We start from the raw sequence: 20,994 nt of genomic DNA, 5'->3' as shown, positions 1-20,994 counted from the left end.
TATGTACTTTGTCGCCACACACGGTTGCCAAGCAGCGCTTATTGTTGTTTAGGCTGGCCACTCATGTGTCGCGAGTGTTGACAGTGTACTGTGGTAAACTTACTTTTATTCAACACAGACACTGACCAACCACTGTATCTTTGTTGTTTATCTGAAGGACTGAGAAACAAAGAGGTGGAAGGCTAAGGATGTTCAATGAGGCACAGGAAGCAGCAGTTGCAAACTTAGTTTTGGCAAACAATGCATCACACTTAGAGAGATCCGAAGCCACATCATAAGGAACAACACCATTTTCAACCACATCAGGCAAGTCAGCCTGTCCACATTGTCCCGTGTTCTACAGCGCAACCAGGTTCAGATGAAGCAGCTGTACAGGGTGCCCTTTGAGAGAAATGCTGAAAGGGTGAAAGATCTGAGACATCAATATGCGGATGTACACTGAACAAAAATATAAATGCAACACTTTTGTTTTTGCTAACCCATCTTAGATATTACAATATGGTTGGTTGAGCTGGAGTTCATTATTGAGCGTTATTAACGTTACAGTTTTTCTCGATTGCTAACACCCTTTTTTTTTAATTGCTCTGTTTCTCAGAACACTAAACACAATTCACAAAACCACACACCCAAAGTGCAAAACACCTAATTTCTCCTGCTAAGTGAAGAACTGCACTCAAAACTACATAAACACATTGTCACAATCTTAAGGAGAACCCAAATGAAGCACTCGAGAAACCAAGGAGAATTGGTAATAAACTTTATTGGAGATTCCACTGGATCTGAGGAATACCAACCGAGCAGTTTAACGCACCGGAGGACAGCGGGCAGAAGGTGAGTCAGGGACAGGCAGAGAGTCAGGGAGTAAGCGAGGCGGTCAGCGTAGATACAGGCAGGGTTGGATAACAGGCCAGACAGGATAGTCGAGGGACAGGCAGGATCAGGGAACAGGCAGAGCAGGCAGATCGAGGACAGGCAGGGTCGGAACCGGGTAGGCAATCTAGTTTCAAACGCGGGAAAGACAAGCATGAGGCAAAGTACAATCTGGCAAAGAGTGTGTGTAAGGTGCAGGTTTAAATACTGGCAGAAGCTAATGGGTGCAGAAGAGAAAGAGAGTGAGCTAACGAGTGGGTGTGGAAAACAGGTGAGACAGGTGAATGGAAAACTACTGGTGAATGATGGAGCATTTGGAAAGTGTGTCATAACACACTTTCCAAATGCAAACTTTTGCACCAAATATAACTCACTTCATTCATAATACTGGATGGTTTGACCACCCAGCTACACACTGCTGAGCATCATCTAAAGCACTTTCACCTGTTATGGGCTATGCTCTGTACATAGAGGTTTCTGCAGAGAAAGATTGCTTGAGTTTACAGAAATACAGTAAATGAAGAAATACAAATGAGTTGTTGAAAAAAATCATATTTTATTCAAAAGTAATATTTTGCAACATGCATCTCAGCACATAGTTACAGTTGTTTCTGTATCGCAAAACAAAAATGATGCTTCTGTCAAATACAGTAGATAGAAAGAAAACTCAGAGTAAAAAAATATACAGAAAATATTTTGAGCAAAAAACAAAGGAAAGGAAAAAAATGCTTAGGCTGCATCCCGCCGCCTAGCAGGGTCTGGCCACAGCACCTCATCCACATCACAGGCGATGTTTTCCCTGGCTAAGCAGCGCGGGAAGAAGCGTCTTGAGTGACGTATCCAGCCCTCATCACATGCCTCCTCCATTGCCTGCAGAAGAGGCATGCGCTCATAGGGCCGACGGTCATACACCTTCCACCGCCATACCGAGAAGAACTCTTCAATTGTCCCATACCACAACATATCCAGGCTGCTCTGCATGATGAACATGGTCTGCCTGAGTCAAAATGTGGTGCAGTCTGTCCAGAAATGTGAGAATGTGGGCTGTGTTATATGGACCAAGGTAGGCATGGCGATGGAGGACACCATTTTGTGTGATCGCAGCACACATTGTGATGTTGCCACCACGTTGGCCAGGGACATCTATGATGGCTCTGTGACCAATAATGTTCCTACCCCTTCTCCTGGTCTTTGTGAGGTTGAAGCCAGCCTCGTCAATACAAATAAATTCATGCCTGATGACATCAGCATCCATCTCCTGTACTCTAGTCTAGTCCCTCCTCGAGTCCCCTCTCTAGTTCCCCTCTCAAGTCCCCTCTCGAGTTCCCTTCTCTAGTTCCTCCTCTAGTCCCTCCTCTAGTCCCTCCTCTAGTCTCTCCTCTAGTCACCTCTGGAGTCCCCTCTCGAGTCTCCTCTCGAGTCTCCTCTCGAGTCCCCTCTCGAGTTCCCCCTTGGTTCCCCTCTCGAGTCTCCTCTTGAGTCTCCTCTCGAGTCCCTACTTGAGTCACGTCTCAAGTCCCTACCCAATGTCCTGGTCCGTTGGAGGTTCCGCTGTGGGTCCTGCCAACTCCATGTCTGTCTCGTTGGAGGTCCCGCCGTCTACTCTCCTGCCGGGGGTCCTGCCAATCCCATGTCCTGTCCTGTTGGGGGTCCCGCCGTCTACTCTCCTGCCGGGGATCCTGCCAATCCCATGTCCTATGCCGATGGAGGTTCCGCTGGGGGTCCTTCCGGCTCCATGTCCAGTCCCGTTGGAGGTCCCGCGAACTACTCTCCTGCCGGGGGTCCTGCCAGCCCTGTGTGCTGTCCCGTTGGGGGTCCCGCCGACTGCCCTTCTGCCGGGGGTCCTGCCAACCCTGTGTCCTGTCCTGTTGGAGGTCCCGCGAACTACTCTCCTGCCGGGGGTCCTGCCAGCCCTGTGTGCTGTCCCATTGGGGGTCCCGCCGACTGCCCTTCTGCCGGGGGTCCTGCCAACCCTGTGTCCTGTCCTGTTGGAGGTCCCGCAAACTTCTCTCCTGCCGGGGGTCCTGCCAACCCTGTGTACTGTCCCGTTGGGGGTCCCGCCGACGGCCCTCCTGGCGGGGGTCCTGCCAACTCCTGGTCCTCTTCCGTGGGGGATCCTGCCGAGGCCTGTCCCACCAGCGCCGGTTCCTGTCCGGCCGACACCGGGTTCTGCCCGGCCTCCTGAGAGCCGCGGTCTTCGCCCTCGAGCCCGGCCCCCTGAGAGCCGCGGTCTTCGCCCTCGGGTCCGGCCCCCTGACTCTTCCTGCCACTGCCTTCGCCCCTCCATAACCCCCTTTTCAAGCTCTGCCTTGCCCCTGGGCTGTCAGCCCAGGGGCAAGGGGCAAGGGGCTTCTCCTGTGTTTTTCCTCCCGTCGTTAGTTTCCCTGGTGTGTCTAGTTGTCTGATTGTTTTCACCTGTGGCCCTTGTGTTTCTCCTCCCCTGCCCGGCTGTGTCTCGTCTTGTGATTACCCCTTCCTGTATTTAGTCTTGTCTCTTCCTGTGTGTCGGTTCGTCTTGTGTGTTGACGTGGTCTTCGGTGAGTGTCCTGTTCTGTCTTTGTGTATATCTACCCTTGAAATAAAGGAATTATTTGTACTCTAATCTGCATTTGGGTCCTGCTTCCTGCACACCGTAACAAAAAATGCACGTTTCAGAGTGGCCTTTTATTGTGGCCAGCCTAAGGCACACCTGTGCAATAATCATGCTAATCAGCATCTTGATATGCCACACCTGTGAGGTGGGATGGATTATCTCGGCAAAGGAGAAGTGCTCACTAGGACAGATTTTTTCAGATTTGTGAACAATATTTGAGATAAATGGTTATTTTGTGTATATAGAAAATGTTTTAGATCTTTGAGTTCATCTCATGAAAAATGGGAGCAAAAACAAAAGTGTTGCATTTATATTTTTGTTCAGTGTACATCCGCATATTGATGTCTCAAATCTTTCACCCTTTCAGCATTTCTCTCAAAGGGCACCCTGTACAGCTGCTTCATCTGAACCTGGTTGCGCTGGAGAACACGGGACAATGTGGACAGGCTGACTTGCCTGATGTGGTTGAAAATGGTGTTGTTCCTTATGATGTGGCTTCGGATCTCTCTAAGTGTGATGCATTGTTTGCCAAAACTAAGTTTGCAACTGCTGCTTCCTGTGCCTCATTGAACATCCTTAGCTTTCCATCTCTTTGTTTCTCAGTCCTTCAGATAAACAACAAAGATACAGTGGTTGGTCAGTGTCTGTGTTGCATAAAAGTAAGTTTACCACAGTACATTGTGCAGGATTTTTGTACAGTTATAGTATGCAACATGCCAACAATTCAATTACAGTAATGAAGTGAATACGTTTCACACAACAGATATAAGCTCTGATATATCATGAGTTATGCAGAGCTATAAACTGGGAACTAACCTGTTTTCAAGTCTAAGTGTCCGGATTACTGAGGCAACAGTACATCGGCTTAGATTAGGCTGAACCCTCTGTCCAGCCTCTCATCGTCAAACCATGGTTGATAACATTTCATTTTATTAGAGAGTATTCTTCTTTGTCCACGTCCTCTCCCTCCAGCTCTACCTCTCATTCCTCCTCCTCTCACCCACCTCTTCCTCCTCCTCTCACTCTCAGCCCAGCTCTTCCTCTTGCTTCCATGTTGGCTTCCACTGTTGCTGTAAGAAAGTTCTCACCTGTGGTCTTTTTATAGTGCTAACATCCTGATTGATGAGCCAACAATGATGCTACCAGGTGTTTGGTCAGGTGGAATGTGTTTCTTGATCATTGGTCCATGTGTGAGGCATTTTGAATATCAGTGTTTCAGTGGCGGTTCTAGACCAATTTGACTGGGGGGGCCACTGGGGGGCCAGATATTTTCTGAGGGGGGCACAATAAATGCAGGACGAAAAAGAGAACTAGACAGTATGAAGTAATTGCGCATAAGAAAACAATGCAATACAGTTATTGATATTTGTTTCAGTACACTTATTTATTTCAGATATATCTTATAGTTATTACTGTTAGCTTCAGCTTAAGTTATAGTGCAATGTTTGTACTAACACCATATTTATATAAAAATAAAGGCAATGAACAGTTACATCTCTACTTTACATAAGGGTGTCTGCACAATCTCACATTATAGCAAAAAAATCCTGCGGTGTTTGGCAAACCGAGTACCAGAAAATATACATTTAAAAAAAAAAAAAAAATTCATTGTAAGGACAGGGGGGTCAGAGGTCAGTGTTAGGGGGGCACTGCCCCCCCCCCCCTAGAACCGCCCCTGCAGTGTTTTAAACCAGCTAACACGTGACTTTATGTCAGATTCCTGTGTCTTACGTGGAGAAACGTGTGCAGTGGTTTGCACAAAGTGCCATGTTGATTTGCAAATAGTGTGAAAAGCTGAAAAACGTGTTAGAGTTTTGGAGATTTTAACCGATGTTTTGCTCTTTGAGTGTCAGTTAAAATAATTGTGCTTTATGTAGCATTTTAGTGTGTTAGCAACCGAGAAAAACTGTAACGTTAGCTGCGCTAGCAACGTTCCTCTGGCTAGCTCAAGCTCAGCTTTCCTAGAGGTATGGACAGAGGAGATGTGGCAGAGGAAACAAGAGGCATACTCGTGGATAGACTGCAAAGCTGGGAAACTGGGCTGCAATATTTTGGCTTTCCAAGTTAACATTGATTGATATGACTGCGAATAAATCAGCATATACTTCTGCCAGGGGATGCCACCCTCAAAATCTCCTGCCACCCTCTGCCACCCCATGAATATTTTTCTAGATCCACCCCTGAGTAGGCTATATTTTTCGTTTCCTTTATTTAATAAGTTAATTTCAGGACACCTTTAGGAATGTTGTTTGTTTGTTTTGAGATTTAAATAGATTTTGAAAGTGGAGATAGAGAGAGAGAAGCAGCGCTGTCTGCTTAGTTGCAATACTGTAGCTCAAGCCTTTATGCAATTTAGGCCTATACATTGTTTATGTTACTTATATGCCTGTGTGTCCATGGTTTTGAGTCTGTGTGTTGAGCGCAGCACCGTCTGCTTTTTGCAGTACAGTAACCAAAGTAGAACTAAGCATACCGGTGTTTTTTTGTAGACCTGTCTGCCCGAGTGCACTGCGCGCGTGCGCAATTGTGGCATTGTTTGGGATGACCTAATTAAAATAGTGTCCGCCGTCATCTTTGAGAAACATACACAACGCAGACAGACACCAGTCACAAAAGTATCAGATAGGCTTCAATTTACTTTTGATTGTCTATAATTAACTGTAAAAAAATATCGGCGTTTTAACACTACGTTTATATATGTACTTATTTTTACGGTTTGCATATGAGGTGGTCCGCGAAAATCCTTGATAATAAATAGTGGTCTGCATAAACTAAAAGTTTGAGAACCCCTGATCTAACCGACAGGTCCGCACGCACTCTCCAGCCCAAACTCTAATAAGCATTAATTCACAAACTAAATCAGGAGACCTTTAACGTTTTACGTCCGATTCGCTCCTTTTTTCCTCTCTGTACACAGCTCCAGTTTGATCATTGGCCTGTCATCAGATTGTATTTGTTGTTGCTGCTGTAGCGGAAGTTTAGTACAATTATTTTTGAGTAAATAATCCAAATCTCCACCCTCCATAATTGCACTTGCTTCAGTTGCTTGCTACTTTCTAACGGCGGTGAGAGTGGTGCAGTGACGCTATCTATCTTCTATCGATTAGATTTATGATTATAAAATTATAAAAGTAGGGTAGACATGTGGATATTATCCGACTGAACAAAACGTGCATTTATCTAACAGGTTCGTTTTCCACTGACCTTATTTCGAGCTATTTTCCAAAATCCTATGGAGAAATCGATAGTGACGGCTGTAACTACGGTTCTATGAGTCCCAGATTACCGCCAGAGGTGGTGCTTTAGCACTGGATATATCCATTGCACGCATGCACAGTTTGAGTACCTAATAACAACAAAGTCACCTGTGACCCACGTGACACCGGCTACATAGGACATGCATCCACAGTGACAGTCTCCCGGCAGTGACAGTCCCCCCACCGTGACAGAGAGGCACCACTGTGACACCCTGACTTCCCTGTGCCTGTGCCACTTGGCCTCCAAGTGGAGGCTGTTAAGCCACATCTGCATGGTGCGCAAAGACAGCAAGCCTAAGGGAACAATGGCTGAGGCAGCAGTCAGTGTGCCCAGGAGCCGGAGGAATTGGATGTAAGGCACCATCTTGCCCAGCCTGAAGATGGGAAGAAGGTGGGAAATGTCATCCACACGACGAGGTGTCAGGTAGGCCCTCATGACGACCAAATCTAGGACCATCCCCAGGTAAGTGACCTGTTGGGCACGGTCCAGACAACTCTTCTCGGTTTTCACTCTCAGGCCCAACCGGGCTACGTGAGACAAGAGGCGTGCCATATCCTGGGCCTTTGAGGCCGGGATGGCGCGCAGACTAGCCAGTCATCTAGATACGGCAGGGGAGAGGTGTGGCAGAGGAGAGGTGTCCGTTGGCTGCAGCCAAACGCTCCACCTCTGCAACTCTAGCTACTCTGAGCGCCCGAGGCATACAGCTACAGTTCATGCAGACGTTCTGCGTGAGACCCTCCCTCAAATGCTCGAGGCCAAGGCAAGAGGGGCAGCGGTCATGGCCGTCCTCTGGCTCAAGAGGAGCTACACAGGCAGTACATGAATGAGCCATTATGTAGGTGGCCAGATGCAGGGCAACCGGGAGCGGGTGCGAGGACACAGCCTTCACCAGCTACCTGCTGAACGGGAAGAGTAGAGCAATGCTCCTACTCGCCGAACACGACAAGGGATGTAAATGTCCTACACCCACGTTACCAGCAAAGGGAGCGGGGGCAAGAGCACTCTCTTCACCTAGCTGAAATAAAAATAAAATAAAGAAGCTCAACAGGTGAGTTTAGCCGGGCGGTTGCTGCTAACAATCAGGCAACACGCTCACCAGGAGCGGGGACGAAAACACTGCCTTCACTGGTTGGGATAATAACGAAGTTAAACGTAAACACAGGCTAAGACCAGAAACTGGCCTCTAAAGAAAAAACAGCACGGGTAATCCCGTCTTAATCCAGCGTCAGCCAAGTGGCTGTGCGACAGGACACAGTTAGGCTGAGCCACGCTACTGCTAACTAGTTAACCGAGGAAACACAGCTAAAGCTGGAAACTCAAAATGCTAATGGTAGCTTGGCACAACGACACGGTCAGAAAGAGTACAAAATAGCACAGCAAGGGAAACTCCTGGGAGAGGGAGCAGAAACGCTGCCGTCACCAAAAAAGTTAAAGCCAAATATTAAACAATAGTAAACTTAACACCTTCAAAAGGGCCCTCAAGACCCATCTGTTTACTAAGGCCTTTGGCCCCTAATCTATTTGTTGTTTTGTCTGTCTGACTGGTTGTCTGACTGCCTTTTGTTTTGTTATGTTTGTTTTGCCCTGTTCTTCTTTGTTAAGCGACCTTGGGTCTCATGAAAGGCGCTATATAAATCCAAGATATTATTATTATTAAAGCACCGCCTCTGGCGGTCAGTAGGGACGAAATAGAACCCATTGCTTTTTTGTCGAGGGAACCCGAGCGCAGCTTACTTCCGGGTTTTAGGACGCTTCACTGCAACACTAAATTGATGCGATTTGATTGGATTGTGAGGGAAGCCAGCCGCCTCTGGCTTCCTTTGGCATGGTTCTGACTAATCACAGGTTGGCAGGGGCATGACGTGAGCCTCATCTGATTGGTCAATCCCTCAATTTTTTTTCACCAAGGGAAGCCAATTTCGGCTGGCCTCCTCTCGCAACAATCTACTGTTTCACCATAACATCTAGAGGGGCGCTGTTTCACTCTTTGTAAAATACTCAATGAGAATGGGGGAGAGACAGGCCGGCAGCAACACACAGCAAAGGAGAATTTCCGAAACTAAACAAAGTGTTTTTATTTATTCATTAAAACTATAACTACAATCCGAAAAAACAGTGGAAGCCTGGCTTCCCTTGGCCTCCAGGAGAAAACGCCACTGGTTCTCAGAACATAATTTTAAACATTTTTAACATTTTCAACATCCTTATATTCTCCCAGCAACACACTGAACGTCAACTTTGCCTCCTTATTACACTCACCCCTACTTTAGTGGGAACATGAGTCTGCATCTTTGATGCACACAGGAATAAACGCAGATCATCCTCTGGCTGAAGCCTTGACCGGTACTTGCTTTTGATCAAAGTCAATGCGGAAAACCCACACTCACACAGGTAGGTGGAGGTGAAGGGAATGAACACTTTTACAGCCTTTTTGGCGAGGTGGGGGAACTCGGTCTCCACAGACAGCCAAAAGTGTGCAAGTGTCACTTAACTCGTCTTTTTCTCGTTATTTATTTTCTCACGCTGCACCTCCCCTGAAGCTCTCTGGCGCCCCCCAGGGGAGGGGCACCTCACACTTTGAAAACCGCTGCTATAGACTATAGTGTTAGGTCCAAACATACAGTCACACGTTTTGACCTGTGTGATTAGAAAATAGTCGTGGCCCAAATCAGTCAGTGGATCAACAGGAAATATATCAGCAACACATTTACAATTAATACTCTAAGTAATTTCAGTCAGTCAGAATCGTCTTGTGTCTAGCTTCTCATGTGCTATTCAAATGATGTTCCTTTGAATATTCTAGCAAAGATCCAGACTGATGGCCAACTGTGGTGGTGATCCAGTTTGTGAACTGGTTGGGCGAGATGTCCCTGTGTTTCATCAGGCTGTTCCATCTGAATGACAAACATGTGACAGTCAGCATTTGCATTCAGTAGGTTAAAACAACAAAAGATCAGACCAACTAATGAGAAGAGAACTTTGTGTTTTATGCATCGCACAACTTAAAAAATGTAATAAATATGAAATGTAATAAAGATTTGATTGGTTTGGTGCTGCAGCAGTGTTGTGTTGCAGGTAATCATACTATGTCCAAGAAGACAGAAAGACCACCATAATATTCCTGTGATTTGTCCCTTTTGTTCACACAGGTCAATGGGATTGACCTCCGAGGAGCCACTCATGAACAAGCAGCAGCGGCTCTGAAAGGGGCGGGGCAGGTGGTCACCATATTCGCCCAGTACAGACCAGAAGGTGAGTCAGGACCAACAGGAGCACACACACACACACACACACACACACACACACACACACACACACACACACACACACACACACACACACACACACACACACACACAATGGTGCTAAAGTCTCCTGTACCTGCTGAGTGATGTGGTTATTATCAAGCCAAGTCATGGATCACCTTGTATTGGTCATTTCAGTTTCCCTCTCATGGTAGATCATGTTCTCCTCTGGAGTGGATGTGAATCCTCTGCAGGTCTGATGAAGGATCTGTTTGATATTGAACACACAGTGCTTCTCCATGGGTTTGCCAATCATCTGTCACTTTGCCACAAGGCAAAAATAATTAAACTTTGACTGCAGAAAGACAACACTGCATTGTTAAACTAAATAAAAAGACAAATAATACAATAGCCTCCAAGAATAATATGATTCCTACACACTGTATATGTAGGATTGTGCCCCTCTCGAATAGGCAAGAGAAATGTGCTTCATATGGATTTTATATTCAAAATTGATTCTTTTATTCTAACGTTTGGATTTAAAACAAATAAGACGCCATGTTTGAAGGACTTTCTTGTCCTCCAGGGTAGTTCTGTGTTGTGACAGCGTCAGCAATGGGAGGGGAGGAATATGTGTGAGCTCGGAGCAAGGCCAGTCTTCACTTGGTGCCAAGTTTGATGCTAGCTCAATAATTGATGAGTGCCTGAGCCCAGCTCTGTGCATTTCCCTAGTTTGTTGAATGGGGGGCAGCAGTAGTTTTGTAAGCATGAGTCTGTAGACTCAGAGTAATCGAGAGCCCCCATCTCACTCCTCCAGCTCATGGCCTTGTTCCCGTCTGGAACTAACAACAGCTTTCTCTTCTTACCCATCAGACCTTGCTCTATGCTCCCCCCGACGGGCCCGCTCTCCTGTACCAGGTTCGTGCCCCTGCCCCCTGGCCCCTGTGTCTGCTCTGAGCTTTAGCATCATTCACTAGTGGAAGTCACTGAGTGAATGTGTGCATGGACAGACTGTTCACCCCTCTACACCAAGCGTTTGACCCTCTGAAGCACACCTGACCCCCCCCCCCCCAATAAATGCCCCCCCTCCACCCTGTCTGACTTTTTGAACCCTCTTGACTTTACCTTATGTACCGCTGCTCACAGGTAGTGACCCTTCAGACACTGCTAGCAGATATGTATATGCCAGGGTTTTTATCTTGTTAGCTCAGAGTGGAATGAGTGTAGCTGTAATGAATCCAAAACTAAACCAGATCCATTGCCTGACAGAACTCCTGTGTAGTTCTAATGGTAAATGTGATCCTTATCACATGTTTACATCACTTCCTTTGTAAAGAAACAACAAATGCTTTACAAGTGGTGAATTTCATCGTCCCTGTAAATGTTTCAGAAGAGAGAATTATTGAACAACTTTTCACTTAATATTGGATATATCTTTTTTTCAGAGTACGGGCGTTTTGAGGCCAAAATCCATGACCTGCGGGAACAGATGATGAACCACAGCATGAGCTCTGGGTCAGGGTCTCTGCGGACCAATCAAAAGAGGTCGCTTCATGTGAGGTTGGTCTTTTTAGGTATTCACCCTTATTTAGAAAGTTCAAGCTTAATTTAGATAAAAAAGGAGCCCATCCATTCAATCCCCAAATGTATTTTATGTGATACACTTCTTTATTTCAGGCTACATGGTAATATTAAAGATTTAAAAGGATTGTGTGAAAAACTGTGACAGGGGAGTCAACTGAATAAATGACAATCGCACGCACACATATATTATAAACCAGGTTTAAGATCTGTGCCTGCAACACAAGAACATTTCCTATTATAGAACCCCCCCATGGACCAGCAGTCACTGTTCTCTCTGACCTGGTAAAGATATGCTTCCAGTTCCCCACTACTCAATTAGGAAAGGCCTCACACGGAGGAGTGGAGGAATTCAGTGCATGGCAATACTAACCCAGATATCTTCCACTGGATAGGGCACTGTTTGACTATGAGAAGTCAAAGGACAGCGGCCTTCCCAGCCAGGGGCTCAGCTTCAAGTATGGGGACATCCTCCATGTCATCAACGCCTCCGATGATGAGTGGTGGCAGGCCCGCCGGGTCACCCCACATGGAGACAGTGAGGAAATGGGTGTCATCCCCAGCAAGAGACGGTGAGCACCGGATAGAAATCTGTCTCTGGTTGATGATTTTAAATGATTATATTGATTGTGCTAAAATAGGAACCCTTGCTAGTTAATGCGGTGACAATGACGCAAACCAAAGGGTAACCTTATTCCACACAGCTGTGCTCCGGTGGAGCCAGTACAAACATACAGGAATACATTTGATGCAAAGATATATAATACGACTCTGTTGTTCAATGTGGTGTCAGTGTGAGTCACATGACTTTGTCCCAGCAGGGTGGAAAGGAAAGAGCGAGCGCGGCTAAAGACGGTGAAGTTCAACGCCAAGCCAGGCTCATTTGATTCCAAAGGGGTGCGTACCTTTATGAGAGCTGCACAGCGGCAATTCATGTTCCCACATTGATGATAATTCATAGTGTCGTTCAGGTGTTGGTTCTGTTGTTCTGCCTGCACTACATGTCCATGCTTAAATCAGATGATATAGATTAGATATACATTCAAACCCTTCAGCCAGTTTCCTCTTTTGTTTGTGTAATTCATCAAAGAAAACATATTTCTAAATACCAATATCCTCTTTATGGTTGTATTGTATGCTTATTTATTACAGGTAAATGAGTCAGTGTCTTTTTAAAACGGCTGTAAGAGAAGAAGCTTTATAAGAGTCGGCTTTTCTGCTTCAGTTCATTTTACAAATATCTGTGTTACTGTATCTTTTCACACATATATAACTTTATTAAATATGCAAATATATTCTACCAGTTTTTGACATTACTACGTTTGAGCATGACTCTGTGCTAATATTACCCAGCAGCAGCCTTTTGTCTTCAAATGATGATTTCCACACACTATTTATTGTTTGAAGTTGAGTTCCATTCTTTCTTCCCATTAATGCATGTGTGTTTTATTTTCTATTGACAATCTTCTCTATGTCTAACCCCAGAAATGTTACTTCTCTCATGGCATGATTTCAACTCTTTTCTCACCTTGCTTTACTTTAAATGCATCTGATGCAACTGTGGCACAACAAAAAGTACTGGAGCAGATTAGAGTATCATTATATATAAGAGTTTATCTCTTCCAGTCCTGCTAGTTTCCTGATTTGGTTTCTGGACTGAAGATGTAATGCTCAACATGAGTTTGACTGACTTCCCCCATCCGCGGGTCCTGTCAGCTGAAAGAATAGCCAAAAATAAAAACAGAGTAAAGACACATTTCAACTTTGAATAGGTTTAAAAGAAAACTCATCATGGTTTCCATTTCAACAAGTTTCAATACAGAAATAGCATTTACTCTGGGCTAGACAAAATGAATCTTTCCATAATGTTACAAATATCTAAAAATAAAAGATTCATTTATGTTATATTTATTCATTAGCTACCTTACAAATTCAGCATTGACATTATTTTAATTGGATCGTGGAGAAAGAGTTTTAAGCTTCACTGTCAGAGCTTCTTGACGTCCCACAGTCTGCAGCTGTTATTTGTCTGCATGAACGTGACCCTGTGTGCTCCATGCTTTCTCTCCTCTCACAGTCATTCAATGACAAACGTAAAAAGAATTTCATCTTTACACGAAAGTTCCCATTCTACAAGAACAAAGAGGGTGAGCAGGATGGCAGTGATTCTGACAGTAAGTAAGCTCACAGCCAGACACACATAGAGCTTCCTCTCATCATCACTTCCTGTCCTTTGGGTCTCTTACTCTCTCTGTTGGACCCCACTCAGAGGCGTTCTGGCTCAGACTTTGGTCAGAGAGCAGGAGAGAGGCCAAATGTTCATTTTTTCGTGACAAGTGCCCATATGGTGATGTCATATATAAGTTGAATCTCAACCCGCCTACAGTATGTGTCATGATGTTGAGAGGGCCCCTGCTGGCGGCTCAATGTCAGTGCAGAGACAGATGCAGCTCCTCTCACTCAGCTTACGTTGTGGCTCTCCTCCTTCCTCTCTCTCTTCTGTTGTGGCTCTCTGTGGACGGCCGGTAGGACATCCTGGGGATAGGTGATGATGGGTATGGGACAAAGACATTCAGTAAGTGGGTCCGGGAATGATTCCTTATCTCTGTTTACTGCGACCCCCCCATGACAACACGTCACATTTCCTGTCTGTTCCTCTTGCCTGCTCTGTTGCATGCCGCCTCTGTGGGCTTCTCTTGCTCCTCAGTTTGCAGTGTAACCTCCATCAGTGGGGGGGCTGCTTCCACAAACTCAAGGTCTGGGAGGCCTCACTCAATGATGAATGTACTGGCCTCACAAAGTACTATGTGCATGCTAAATAGACTATAAATAAATATATATATATATAGGTTAACAGATATATATATATATATATATATATATATATATATATATATATATATATATATATATATATGTGCATGTTTGCATGCCACTGAAACAACTAAAGAAACAACTAACGTGGGTTTGTCTTTGCTGGTGAGCATGTCCGTTTAAAGCAACATTTGAAAGCTAATCACAACTACGTCTATTTTTGTTTTGTAGGTAATGTTTTAATGTGTTTCATTAAATGTTTTAGTTATCAAGGATACAGACATTTACTTTCATATTGATTCCTTTTTATTTTAATGTTACGTCTTTTGCAGCTCTTACTTTATACAAAGTAAGATACCAGTTCCTAGATTGTTGTTCTTCATACAATTCCTATACAGCATTTCTCCTTGTAACCATATTGACTGCAATCGACAACATAATGACAGAGCTACAGAAACACACTTTTTCTACAAAAACGATTGGCTGAATGTGTGTACAATGAAGTTACACAAACAGCAGTTAACTGTTCATAATCAGGATAATAAGTCATATATCACATTGTATCGTGTTTCCTGAGCTCCTGCATGTAATCAATCGGGAAGCTGGAGCAGTGAGAGACACTATACTTAGTAGAAATGTGACTATTTCTTTAGTTTCTTTCAGTTAATATGCTATTCATGTATTAAGCATGAGCTGTTTACCTGCAGTGTTATGTCCTCAGGGCCAGACAACCTGTGTGTAGGTCATCAGTAAGACAGACCAAACCTAATCGGGACATGTTCAGTGACTTGTGCTGTCTTTCTGTCAAATACGGCATGTTGTTTAGTTCAGTAATAAGATTTTGTCTAAATACCCAACCCAGTCTCACGGCATTTCGTGTTCACCAACACGATTTTTAATCTATTGATTCGTGTTCACCAACACGATTTGCCCCTTTTTCTCGTGGTGCACAGCACAATTTTAAAAGCAATGTATTTCTACTGCCTGCAGCACGTCTTTTTCTCCGTTCGGGTCGAGGAAGACCGGAAGCTGTGTGGTTCATAAAAACATGTTCTTACTCAATATCAAGCCACAGTTATTGCTTTTATTTTAAATCGTATAATTTCTGACTTTTGTTGCCGTCTGTGAGGAAAATAAATGGGGCTCAGAGCCTCAGGATACTGAAATCTGTATTTTTTAAATCTTTTTTCCTTCTAATTTGTTATTCTTTTCAAAATAACACACTGTTATTTACTCACCAATAACACACATTTATCCTTGCTTTTATTTATTGGTTTAATTCCATAATCTCTGGCTTTTTTGGCGTCCGTCAGGAACTGAATTTCAAAATAAAAATAACCGGAAACAGACGTAGGCATTTCGAGCGATTACCCAAGATCCTCAGCTATGGTTTTAAACTCGCTTATTGGATGTTTTAGCCGCAATGCATGCTGGGATTTGGTGTTTATATGATATGAAATCCGGAAAACATTTTAAAAGAATAAAATAATACTTAATTCCGAGCGCTCTTGCTTTTCTCTTTGAAAGTCATCACATAACGGCATTGTAATACACGGTTCGGCTGCATTGTATATTACAGATCTGCCGTAGTTCTTTATTTATAGAGCCCTGATGAGAAGACCTTTGGAAAAACTGAGAAAATGCCGCCGAAACTGAATACTTGACGTGGATCATAAATATATTCAACAATTAAACAACATCTTCAATTTCTCTTCACACAATACGTCTCCTTGCAGTATCAACACTAATTCGGCTGACTTTTACATTTGATCTAATTCACAGATAGGTTATATTTACACCATAACGGTGCACAGCTGATATAAAAGGACTGTAGTTTTTAAAGATATTACTGATTTTCTTTGAATGTAAGAATGTAAATACTGAGTCTGAAATAGTATAGCAATATGCTGTAAAATTATGTGAAAGCATGCATAAAACTACACATTTTCAGATGTTGTACGAAACAAAAGTGTCCTACACTAATAATACAAAGTTATTATGGCTGTGTGTACCTTGTGTGCACCGCCTAGTGGTTAAAGCACGTTATTGAATTATTGTGTTTTATTTGATTAAAAAAATATTAAGAGTACATACTTTCATAGGGGGAAAGTATAAATATAGAATATAAAAAATAAAAAATAAAGAAGATACTATAAAGTGATCTCTACAATAAAACAGTTTAGTGCAGAATGTACAAAGATATTAATAGGAGGAGGAGCAAAACAGAAAAACGAATGAACCTTTATTTAAACATTAAATAACAGATTAAGGTCTTCTTTTAAATAAGAAAAAAACTTTGGGGGTATCTATCTACAGATAAATATTAAGCCTGACAAAGTACTTAACGTCTAATATATTGCTTTCCTGCAATGTTAACTATGTTGAAGCACTTATTTTAACTGATATTATACATATGAATTATACTCTTATGTATGTAGATAGAATAATAAATGTGCAGAATATGACAGTTTAATGGTGGAGGTACACACATATTGATAGATGTCTTGTAATGCACTGTTGAGGAACCTGTGACCCAAGTGTTTCATTCATTGCATAACTACACCGTAGTTGTGTATATGATATGTCAATACACCTTTGAAAATCTTGAAAGGGATGTGCAAAATAGCCATAATATACAGTCTTTAATGAACTATTAGTAGAGAATAACGAGTAATGAATATACTTTATTACTCGTTTCCATTCATGTCAATTGCAGATACATGTTTAGTCTTCTCAAGCACCAACTATCAAATATCTCTCCTGATTGTTGGCACTTGACAATCACCTTACCTGAATTTTACTCAGGTGTAACTAAAGTCTGATTTAAGGGTTGTTTATATTTCACATAATTAATCAGAATCTGCAAAGTAACTCAAATAAATGCAGTGGAGTAAAAATACCAGGTTAACCTCTGAATTGTAGTGGAGTAGAATTACAAAGTAACAATGAGCTGTCATGTGGGTATTAATGCTGCGCATTATGGACACAAGCGATTTTCACCCATTTATTAATTATATGTTTTACATTTGATAACACCAATGTGTTTAATACTGGCAACTTCTAATTGTGGGAAAAACGAAAACGTTCAGTAGAGACGTCCCATAGAACATCTTGTGAAACACAATAGCCAGCATGTGTAGTTCTGGGGGGGCGTTCGATTCCAGTTTTGGATAGTCTGGCGTTGTTTCGTTCCATTTCACACAGCTGTTTGACGCTCTGCGTAACCTTACGGGGACTGTAGTCCTAAACGATAGCTGGGGATTATGGGTAGTGTAGTGTCTTCGGCCATCCTAAATTCAGAAATGTTGACAATCGCAATGATGCTCGAAATGTCCCTTATAAGCCTACGTCTGTTTCCGGTTATTTTTATTTTGAAATTCAGTTCCTGACGGATGCCAAAAAAGCCCGAGATTATGGAATCAAACCAATAAATAAAAGCAAGGATAATTGTGTGTTATTGGTGAGTAAATAACAGTGTGTTATTTTGAAAAGAATATCGAATTAGAAGGAAAAAAATATTTTAAAATACAGATTTCCGTATCCTGAGGCTCTGAGCCCCATTTATTTTCCTCACAGACGGCAACAAAAGTCTGAAATTATACGATTTCAAATAAAAGCAATAACTGTGGCTTGATATTGAGTAAGAACATGTTTTTATGAACCACACAGCTTCCGGTCTTCCTCGACCCGACCGGAGAAAAAGACGTGCTGCAGGCAGTAGAAATACATTGCTTTTAAAATCGTGCTGTGAACACGAGAAAAAGGGGCAAATCGTGTTGGTGAACACGAATCAATAGATTAAAAATCGTGTTGGTGAACACGAAATGCCGTGAGACTGGGTTGAAATACCATAATAACATGTTTCCCTATGAACTCCTTCCAGGGAGTCAAGAGGATGTGATTCTTTCATATGAACCTGTGATCCGGCAAGAAAGTGAGTAGTCATTTATGTGTGTCATCAAAGCCAATGTATCTGAACATGTGACTCGGTATAGTCAGGGCCGCCTTAATGCACGGGCTGACCTGGGCTGAAGCCCAGGGGCCTACGGAGATCAGGGGCCTATCATGAGCCAATAAAAAAGTTTTTTTTAAAAGTTTTTTATTTCGGATGTTTTTAAAAAACATTTAAAAAACAAAGTCTTGGCTTTCAGAATATGAAACTTTTATTTCCAAAATCACACGATAAATACATTTTGAAGCTTGTAAAGGGAAGAAGACAGCTCTCACTCGCCACTCTGCTCTCCCACAGCGCCGCTTCCCCTCCCTCCGCTGACATTATGAATGTAAGGCGTATAGTAATCATAGATAACACGGCAGGGTCCGTTACAGTTTGTTTTCATCTGGTTTCAAATAAACAAAGTCTTGGCTTTCAGAATATTAAACTTGTTTCGGCAAATTCAGATGATAAATACAGCTTTGAATCTTGTAACGGCATAATTACAAGCGGAGAACGGAGTAACTTGACGTCACAGCAGGCATAACAACAGCCGGTGTTTCTCGTGAGGGTTTTCCCCGGGAAACAAACACAATACACACAAACGCAAAAATACACAAACACACACACGTATACACACACACACACACACTCGCGACACACACACTCGCGACACACACACGCTTGCGAGCTTCCCCCAGACCAGTAATCCAAACGAAAATATATTCCCTCCGTAGTATTTTGATCATTTGCTCCGCTAATCAATCAGATCGATGGATTCCAGAGATTTTTCTCAAAAATGATGACTCCGAAACAGTCAGCACCACTTAACAGCCAATCAGAATGAGAATATGTTTCACATGTGACTTATTCAAATTGCGAGCGATTGAGTGACAGATGAAGGTTGTTTAGGAGAATATGTAGGAGAAGAAAAAGTTTGAGAGTGGCGCTTGGGAAAGGAAATTGTTGAGGGAAAAGGAGTTTCGAGACAAGCTATTACAAAAAATGCCGAAGTTTACAGGTTATTTTAAACCTGTAGGCCAGGATGAGGAGGAAGGACAGATGAGTTCTGTACGAGCGTTAGCGGTGCCGGCCTCGGAGCCAAGTAGGCCGTCTGGTTCTGATAGTGATGGAGTATCGGGAGAGGAAAAACAGACAGGAGGGATGTTGGAGGAGATGGAGAGGACGACGAGGACTTGCTACGTGGAGGGGAGCCAACGGCAACCGGACAAATACACGAGGGAGGCACAATACGTCACTCATCTGGAGGAGAGGACCAGGCGCGTATAGAGCAGAGTGGAGAAGTGCGATCACAGAGCCTGCCGAGGCTATAAATGACTTTGATTTGTTGTTTAAATAGGGGGCCTACAAAACCTATCAGCCCCAGGGCCTGATGGCAGGTTAAGGCGGGCCTGGGTATAGTAGTAATACTCTGAAACAGATCTGCACTCCTGGTAGAACATGAGAATGTGGGAAACATTCAAAGCTCATGAACAACCAAACTGAGGGAAGGGGGAGGTAGGTCTGAGAGATGTAGGGACATAGAGGGGGAGGGGGGGCATGCCCCGACCAGGAGGCTTAACTTAGTGAAAAGACAGCCACAATGAAAACACACAGTTAAGTTACTATGCTTTGCTTAATAACTGTGTTATATATATCTATAGTTGGTGTGTTTCAATGTTGTATATACATTTGTGTTTAAACTGTGTTAGACAAATGTAGTCTTTCTTGTATAAGTGTAACTGTTACTGTAACTGTAGCCAGTTTCCAAACAGCACACAGAAGACAGCACTAGAGAAAAGTGATGGTAGTCTGCTTTAAAAGCTTCTAAAGATATTGGTATATATAGTAGTATATTCAATTTAAATATAATAGATACTTAATTATATAATGAACTGTTTGAAGTGAGCTTGTATCACTCATGGAGCTTTGTTCAGGAGCCAGAGCAGTGTCAGCAGGAATCACTATTCACACAAACAAGAACTAAAGCCTACAACTATGAAAAATAACCTTTATACAGTATGGTGTATTTTCATTCTTAAAAAACGATCAACGATGCTTGAAGGATGCTGTCAACATTTGTGTTTTCTTCCAGTTAATTATGCCAGACCCGTCATCATCCTGGGACCGATGAAGGACAGAATCAACGATGACCTGATTTCAGAATTCCCTGACAAGTTTGGATCTTGTGTTCCACGTAAGCAATCAAGTAAAACTACTGTCCATGGATAACAGTTCATCTAAAGTATGTGAAGTTACAGGCTGTATTCATGCTAACACATGAATACAGCATGGCATGATGTGTGTGAGTTCCCCTGAACTCCTGACTGTGTGTGAGTTCCCCTGCTCTCCTCACTCTGTGTGAGTTCCCCTGCTCTCCTGACTCTGTGTGAGTTCCCCTGCTCTCCTGACTCTGTGTGAGTTCCCCTGCTCTCCTGACTGTGTGTGAGTTCCCCTGCTCTCCTGACTCTGTGTGAGTTCCCTTGCTCTCCTGACTCTGTGTGAGTTCCCCTGCTCTCCTGACTCTGTGTGAGTTCCCCTGCTCTCCTGACTCTGTGTGAGTTCCCCTGCTCTCCTGACTCTGTGTGAGTTCCCCTGCTCTCCTGACTCTGTGTGAGTTCCCCTGCTCTCCTGACTCTGTGTGAGTTCCCCTGCTCTCCTGACTGTGTGTGAGTTCCCCTGCTCTCCTGACTGTGTGT

General features: G+C 43.4%; 1 protein-coding gene across 1 annotated transcript in view; it reads left to right on the top strand.

Annotated features, from left to right (window-relative positions):
• The window catches only part of dlg2 (discs, large homolog 2 (Drosophila)), a 125,276-nt gene that overhangs the window by 96,786 nt on the left and 7,496 nt on the right, over positions 1 to 20,994 (top strand). Inside the window, 7 exon segments of the mRNA XM_034232935.1 lie at positions 9,871 to 9,973; positions 11,412 to 11,526; positions 11,943 to 12,119; positions 12,369 to 12,444; positions 14,077 to 14,122; positions 18,245 to 18,295; positions 20,391 to 20,492. Coding sequence (XP_034088826.1) covers positions 9,871 to 9,973; positions 11,412 to 11,526; positions 11,943 to 12,119; positions 12,369 to 12,444; positions 14,077 to 14,122; positions 18,245 to 18,295; positions 20,391 to 20,492 — 670 coding nt within the window.

This window comes from Gymnodraco acuticeps, unplaced genomic scaffold, assembly GCF_902827175.1.
Source record: "Gymnodraco acuticeps unplaced genomic scaffold, fGymAcu1.1, whole genome shotgun sequence".
Classification (NCBI taxonomy): Eukaryota; Metazoa; Chordata; class Actinopteri; order Perciformes; family Bathydraconidae; genus Gymnodraco; species Gymnodraco acuticeps.
The sequence above is the reverse complement of the archived record's forward strand: the minus strand, read 5'-3'. Positions and strand labels throughout refer to the sequence as shown.